The 8,485-nt window shown below is 31.2% G+C and overlaps 1 protein-coding gene across 5 annotated transcripts in view; it reads left to right on the forward strand.

Annotated features, from left to right (window-relative positions):
- LOC119833549 (proton channel OtopLc-like) overlaps window positions 1–7,822 on the forward strand; it is a 50,490-nt gene extending 42,668 nt beyond the window's left edge. For 4 of the 5 annotated variants that reach the window (XM_038357602.1, XM_038357604.1, XM_038357603.1 and 1 more), the window contains 2 exons: window positions 507–669; window positions 3,586–4,592. In XM_038357602.1, the coding sequence (XP_038213530.1) occupies window positions 507–669; window positions 3,586–4,592 (1,170 nt within the window). Of the gene's footprint in view, window positions 1–506; window positions 670–3,585 lie in introns of all 5 variants that reach the window. The other variant, XM_038357605.1, reaches the window with a different exon arrangement.
- Window positions 7,823–8,485: the final 663 nt, after the last annotated feature.

Here is an 8,485-nt window from a genome sequence, read left to right on the forward strand (position 1 = left end):
AAGAGTCATAACTCAAATTATTATATTATAGTTGTTGCATTTAACTATGTAGTTTTGTTATATACTAATGTTGTAAAGTAGAATGTGGTTTAATGGAGTTTTGATTGAATATTAGGGTATATATAGGGTATATTGGGTATCGGTGTCACAAGATAATTTGAATTTACACTCGATCGCATTTATCTGCTACTGCAATAGTGAAGATATTTTTTTTTTTCTAAACGAGTTAAATTTTAATTCGGAAATAATTTTGGTCAAGATGTGGTCAAACCTTGTACATACTACTTTATCATTTATGCATTAACCTAAGAGTAGATGTGGTTAATATAGTTGATGTACTGGCTGAATGGCTATCAGGTGAATTCTAATTGATTAAATAAATTCATTTTATCGTTACACTAGATATTACTTGCTTTTAGACAAATCTAAGACTTTAGTGACAAAGTTCAACTTTTTTATATAGTTATTGATTTAAATGTGTAAAATTGAAACGTAAAATATTCCAGATGAAAGTATACAAACACAAGATAGTAGCTCGATTCGGTCTCATGCACATGGTGGGGACGAACCTCAGCGTATGGCTCAACGTACTCGTGCAAGAGACTAAGCATGAGATACTCACCTTCTACGATCCTGAGAACAAGACCATCGGGTTGTCCCATAGACTTGGTGAGTACTTACCGCAGAAGTTGTATCAAGTTTCGTATTCATGGCAAACATTTGTTGAGCAACAATGTTTGGAACTTTGTTTCAATGTTGTCGCTCCTCGGGAGAGAAGTAGATTCTCTTAGAGATAGTCCGACTCAAACTTGACCAATTGTATGATACTTTTAGAACGCATTATTCAAGATCTAGCTATTCAACATGAAAATTCGATACATAGATACATTTAAAAATCGTGCACGAACATTTGAAAAGCAGATAACGAATGGGTTTTTTAAAAGGATGGCTTTTATTTCATACAATGTAAACGTAACATTCCATTTATACTGTGTCAATGTTCAATACCAACGACCTCATAGTTCACAATGCCACGTTTTGAAAGAAAACGTTCCTATAGGTGCGTGACCCACTACTATTTAATGGTGTTCAGTTCATTCAGAAGTTATTTCAACCCGTATTTTTTTAATTGCGTGTTTATTTTTTCAGTTATTACCATCAAAGGTGAATTGAAAATGTGTTTATTTTATAAAGCGATGTTTAATGTAGAATGAGATTTATTCTATGATTTCGTAGAGTACAAAAATAATAGAGAAATAAGCAAATAAATTAACGCGATAAGATATGATATAAATATTAGTATAGCATTACTTGTGTTTATATGATATGTAGAATATGTTATTTACTTGATAGTACTATAATATATCAATGTTTGATCAATTATTTTTTCGTAAATAGTATAAAACCCAATACCACAATGCGGACTCAATCAAATAAAAGAGTGCAGATGTTAAATATACGATGTTATTTCGAACGATAACCTAATCAATTTTGTTCTTCCATTCATTTACCCATTACAGCTATCAAATCAATCAAGTGATACCCGTTAATAAATAAATCCACATAAATGATAAACCCCACTGGTTTATCATTTATGTGGTTTAGTACCAGTAAAATAAAGTTAGTTAGAGTGGAGTGGAGCGATAAAACTAATTCCACAGCAGCCGCGAGCACATGATAATTTCCTTTGTTCAGTTAATTGAATTAATTAAATAGTGACGGCTGAACGTAGTCACAAAGCCGTTTGCTTGATTTGATTTATCAGTCCGGATGCTGGCTTGATTGTTACATTGGATCCTGGAGAATCTTGAACTCTATGGTTGATTTATTCTAAAGTTAATAAATTTAAAAATATTCAATTTACAGTTCAATTGTATCTGTATAACGTTTAATTTTATAAGGAAATAAAGTTCACCTTTTTTTTTCGTATAAATTTTCATGTAATTTAATTGCCAAAAGTATAAAGTTTTTTAAATAAAACTTTCGGAACGATTCCCGAAAAGTTTAAATTAAAAATTCTTCCGCTTACGTTAATTCAAAATTCTGATTTATCTCGTAAAATAATTAATTACTTAAGTAGTTTTAACGTTATTAATAAATGACATGCAATTATGCATTTTGTCTTAATTTGTATTTAAATATTATTTGTTATCAGTGAGCTACGGTACAAGAAATATTTTTAGTTAAAACAATATTATGTACTTACTTGTGGATTGTAAAATATACATTCAGAGGAGATTTTGAGGTAAATAAATTGGAAAAAGGTAATTTCTCGTCCGGTCACTCGCAAAACAAAAGGGATTTTCATTTCATCGAACGAACCTCATTTTTTATGCACGATCCCGACCCGGAATTTGTTTTACATTCGAAATTTTGCTTCAGTTTATTTCCCTGAAATTTGTAGCTATAGTATTTTTTATTTGTAGCTTTTATTGCTTTACCGACTTCATATAAAATAGAAGTAGGTCTACTAAACGAACTGTATCATGTTCTTAGAGATGTTTTAGTGTTTGAACAGGGTTCTTGATTAATTAAGATATAGGTATTTTTGATGTACATTCAGTTCTTTTATTCGTTCGTTCCATGTGACAGATTATAACGCCGCGCAAGACACTGTCGACACATTACAAATAGTTACCACCTTTTCTCGGTTCCTAATGTCTTCACACTTTAATTTATATTATGCTGTACAATTTAATTGCTGTTGTGCATTGAATTAAAAAAAACGTTTTACTTTACTAGACGAAAATCATTATTTCTCACATTGTCTCGCCTAGCATTTAAAGAAATAAATAATCCCAATCGCCACTATATTAATTCTTGGAACCCTCGTCAAGTGTTCACGAAGTTATGCCGATAGCGTTCCAATCGCATTTGACCCCGGAAGGATTCTCGACCCAATTTCTAGTGATCAGAAGCTTGACAGATAATTTTGAGAGTCGAGAGCTTGAATTACTGCGCGGCGTCATTTCGAAATAATTAACATTCGATAGTTCGACTTCGGTTATACGATATTCAAGCATCTGGCTATAAACGAATCTATTATATGAGATAAGGATTGTTATTAAAACAAACCTATGTTTTTATGTAATATAATTTCTTAATACTCATAATAAATTACTAATAATGCTATATAATGAAGTAGTATAACATATGTAATATAAACCCAAATAGACCAAAGATACTATATTCTTTTTAAAATATAATTTTATACTTAATGCGAGTCGAGATATTTAATGTTCCAATATTTTTGCGCAACCTACTACATTCTAAATATATATTGTATAAATTATTGAAATTACCATAAAGAATTAGATACTGGCATGCAGATGGGTGCGCGGATGGAAATTTAATTTTATCATAGTCAGTTATTGAGCGAAATATAACTGAGAAATAAATATAGAACCATCCCATATACAGGTAAATAAGTTTCCGAAATCGACGTAAGCTTTTCAATAAGTAGTTTATCTTTTCTCTTTGCGTAATAAGAAATATACATAATTTATTTGACGTGGAGGAAAAATTATAGATATTAAAAATTTTACCATGGACTATAAACTTATATTTGTTTTTTTGGTTTTTCAGCGTTCCAGAAAGCATTTGCGTCGCTATCAACCGAGGTACCTCCCTCCCACCCGGCTGCCGCACACCTCCGTGTGCCGCGCGGACTAAAAGGGCCCCACCACATCTTCGAATGTCGACGAACGAACATCATGGGATCTTTGGTCCAAGACGCTTCACCCTTTCTATTTCCTTGCACTATCGAATATTCATTGATCTGTGCAGCCATTCTGTACGTGATGTGGAAAAACATTTCAAAGTATCCTTCGAAAGACGTCGCAGAGGCCATTGCTAAAGCAAGAATTCTAGAAGGTCTCGCATATAAGAAGTCTCCGCATTTGTATAGCGTCGATTGCGCCAGAGCGCACAAAGGCCTGTTTTTCGGAATTTTAGTCCTCGTGCTCACTATCATATCTCTGATTCTGTTTTTCGTCCTGGTCTCCAAAAAAGATTATGCGACATTAGCAGTTGTAGAGGTTAACTTGTGTGAATTAGCTCTATATGCGATGACAACGATAGCTAGTTTGGCGGGAATGGTCTGCGTTCGTAACCTCAAGTACGATGGGAACAGAAACCTTGAATTGGACAATATCTTGCTCGTAGGAGCACAAACTGGCATGTTCATTTATGGTACATTCACAATCATCGGTGGACATTTCACGATCGAGAAGAACACAATACTAATATTGATTACAGCGCTATCATCTCTCATACAGACGACATGTCAGACAATGTTCATTTTAGATGCAAGTCGAAGGTCTGCGAAGACTCCAGAACAATTGCGCAAGAAGCCAGGACGGGAAATTGTTACTTTCCTACTAGTGACCAATTTGGCGATGTGGGCAATAAATACCTTGGAAAAATCGAGGGCTGAATCCCATCCTGTACAATTGCATTTCTACGGGCTCTGGGCTTGGACCATAATAACCCACGTATCCATGCCTCTAGCGATTTTCTATAGATTCCATTCGACTGTATGTTTGTGCGAGATTTGGAAAAGAGCCTACAAAATGAAACCAGCGTACATGTAGCATACGACGCCAAACGAAAACCTTCACAAGCTTAATGAATACTTTTAAAGTAAACATCGCATAGATGTTAGTGCCATAGGAATCTGATGGATTCGTTATTGTAAGTCTTAAGCATTTCATATTAGATCACTTCACTTCCCAGTGCACTTATTTGTTCCGACGTTGGTAACGTTAAGTTGAGAATAAGATGTTTAATGTTATTTATTTGGTAGCTTTATCAGACGCTTTAATTACCATAGTACTCCTGTTGATATTTTAGTCTCAGTATTTTGCATTTAGAACGGGTTGGAATGATTTAGCGTTATTTTGTTAGTGTAATGACGATCTTGGATCAACTATTCAATATTCTGAAACATTAAATTGTATTTAATGTTCCCTTTTTGGTTAGTTGTTCCAAGGCTGATTATTGTTATGTGTTTAGACGTAGATAGAGATTTCCCTGTGTTGATTTTCATGTTTTCACGCTTAGAAGTTAGCTGTAGTTCTTAGTCTCGAATAGTTACATTCCACATCATATGCATTTACTCATCCAATCTGATTCAAAGGAAATGTCTTCCAATAGGTTATATTTTATTAAGTGTAGCCTCAATACCCAGTGTATTCTGAATTATTTATCTTAATTATGCTTGATATATGAAAGTGTGCTTGCAACGAGGATAATACATTACAAAAAATTGTAAGCATTTGTATAAAAATTAATAACAGTTACCTCTATTCATTACGTGAGATATAAAATGTTTGGGTCTGTTTTTATATCGTTGAAATCCTATCTCATAATGATGGGCCTCCTGTTTTGAATTTGTAATAATTTTGAAAGAGGAATTCGTTAATCGAATTGTAAAACCGAAAGCTTTAAAACCCATTACTAAGTCTGAATAATTTTAGTTTTTAAATTATAAAATCAGTAATCATTTGTCCGATATAATTTCGTTTAAAGACAGGCCCAAGAATTTTAATATGTATCTCTCCGTGACAGACCAACGATTTTATTGTACTTTTGCTTTTTAACATAAATTTTTAATATGAGCAACTTATTATAACTTATTTGCCTGCATGGTGATGCGCAAATATAGACACTATTTAGAGAATGAAATTCCGCCAGAAGATGAAATAAAAAATAGTTCATCTAGGAATTAATGGCCTTGATTGGAAAAACTATTTTAAATTTTACTTTTAATTTCCTTAAGAATCGTTAAATGGCAATTGATATTTCTTAATAATAGATCGGATGGGACGGGGATGGATTTTCAAATAACAGATAAAATGATCAATTGATGCCACAATTGAATTCCAAGATTAGGCCTAAAATCATTTTACTTTCTTTAACAAGTTAACCCAGCTAAATATACGTAGAAATTTATTCTACATATAAATTTATCAAGGTTCACAATTAATATGAATAACATATTACACAGTGTACATATTTGCGCAACATCAATCTAGATAATGGGAACAATTATTATATTGACGACTTGACGACCTAATATTTTTGACATCTTTTTGACCTGTAGTGCAGGACGGAATAATTCAACTTAAAATTTTCATACATGTACGTATATTACACATTTTATATCAGTCTAATTATATAGTTCTGATCTAGTTTAGAACGTTTTTGCTATATTTTTGCTATATAGCGTCAGTATTTTGGATGCAACTTTTAAATCTATAGCAATATGTAAGAATCATGGACCCAGTAGGTAGGAAAAGGGATACACCAAAGTTTTATATAATTGGTAGATGTTTTGGAGCTTATACCGGTAACTTTAGCTACCATTAGGGTTGAATATTTTTTTATAGACGTAAATAAAGTAGTAATTATCGTCCAAACATCTTCTATGCGTTCTCCTGCATTGATTAAAGGAAACTGTGACGGCCAGATCTAATAATGTGACTTTTAAATATTTTTCTATTTACACGGAAGGAATATATTAAATTCTCTTCTGTTCTCTATTATAAAAAATCTTGCATGTTCATTAAAATTAATAGAAATGTGTATATTAACAGGTTTTAATATGAGATTAATGCTTTCTAAACAGAACTGATCTGATTCACGCTTTTTGATAACTAAAGAGATAGATTTAATCAACTTTAACGTAGTATCTCTAATAAACTATTGACATCTTCGACTGTAGTTTAAACGGACGACATATATTATTTTGAATTGTGGGTTATATTGCTCAAATGAGGTTTCGATAAACGAATAATTTATTGTGTTTAAATAAATTTATTTTTGTTTGTATGGATGCAGTGTCTATGTATTATATGTTTATAAACTATTATTTGATGAAATTTAAAATAACTATCCTATATAATTAGACGATAATTTATTAAAGCACATTTGTTTACGATAGTGTATCCTACATTAGCGTTAAAAATATATTTTATAAAGTGTAAAATAAAAGGCTTATGAATTATTCGTAAATGAGATGCAATACTCAATATTTAGATGTAATTTATTTATAGTAACTATTTAATCGCTATTTGTATAGGCGTTTTAAATTATACATAGCCTTAAATGATAATAAGCTCATTTTATATCCCTCTCCTTATTTTAACACAATTCTACGTTATTATTTATGCTTATCATTCTTAATAGTAAAGGATTAAAAACTTTAAAGTTGAATTGTATAATAACAATTTTACCCATTTGGAATTTAAGCGAAGAGTAGATATAAAGTCTCATATTTTATTATTGATGATCTAGAATTAATAAACAATAATTTAAATAAAATTATTGTTGCTATTTGACGACGATAAAGCTCAATAGAAAACCTAAACTGTCTTCATGATATTTTAATAACGAAACACAACTTTATCGGAAATGAATGCTTGACCTAGAAATATAAGGGTTGGAAGTATGCAATCGAGTTTCACGAAACGAAGTTTTATTCATTGCTTTCTAAAAAGTATTAAACGAAAACATATAATATCTACCAGATTAAAATTAGCAAAAACGAGTTTTAGCTTTTAAAATTTAGATCGTATTTTATTAAAATTTGAATTTTTTATTCCTTTCTAAACCATTCATATATGACTACTGAACACCAAAAAATTCTTCAATGCCTTAATTTTATTGAATTTTTAAATGATGCGTTTTTGATTTTGTTTAATGTAATAGTGATACTAGATTAATGTTTTTGATTATATATTTGTATACTATTTATTGGTTTAGACGATATTGTGAATAGTCTTAAGTCTTTGATGTTTAACGTTTACAAATAAATTTTAAATTATCCTTGAATACGAATGTGTTATTTTTCTGACATCCTTATGAAAACTTCATACGTCAATAATATTGAAAATACGTTTCTATATAAGCTTAATTTGCGAACATTATTTTATAATTTATTATATTAAATCTGAACAAGATGTTATGAGGCATTTTTCAAAGATGAGATATTTTTCAAAGAAGAGGTATTGATCAGAAGACGCGTTTTGATCCTCGGCGCATACAAACAAATGTGAAAAAACCTGACTATTTCTACGACATATCGGTAATTGTCGCTTTTTCGTGGGGTCTAGACCACAGGAGTGTTTAAAAAAAATGTTTTATAGCATCATAAATAATAAAGATTGATTAAAACATTATGTTATTAGACAAAATAACATAATATTGAAGTATGTTCGATAAACATTTTCATTCTCCGACTACCCATGTTTGAAGTCGTTATTATGAGATGGTCGCCATCATCTATATTATCATTGCTTCCACATTCCACGATCCAGTATGGCTTGTAGCGTGTTGTTAACGACTTGCGAGCTTAATTACTTGATAGGTACAAGGGTAGAATTATCCTCACACTTTAAACCTGCCAGCTCTTTTAAGAATGTCCTATTTATATGAGCATTATAGTTGTTAAAAACTGTCTATCTGCATCAAAGCTTTTAAAGTG

Source organism: Zerene cesonia, chromosome 17 (assembly GCF_012273895.1).
Source record: "Zerene cesonia ecotype Mississippi chromosome 17, Zerene_cesonia_1.1, whole genome shotgun sequence".
Lineage (NCBI taxonomy): Eukaryota > Metazoa > Arthropoda > Insecta > Lepidoptera > Pieridae > Zerene > Zerene cesonia.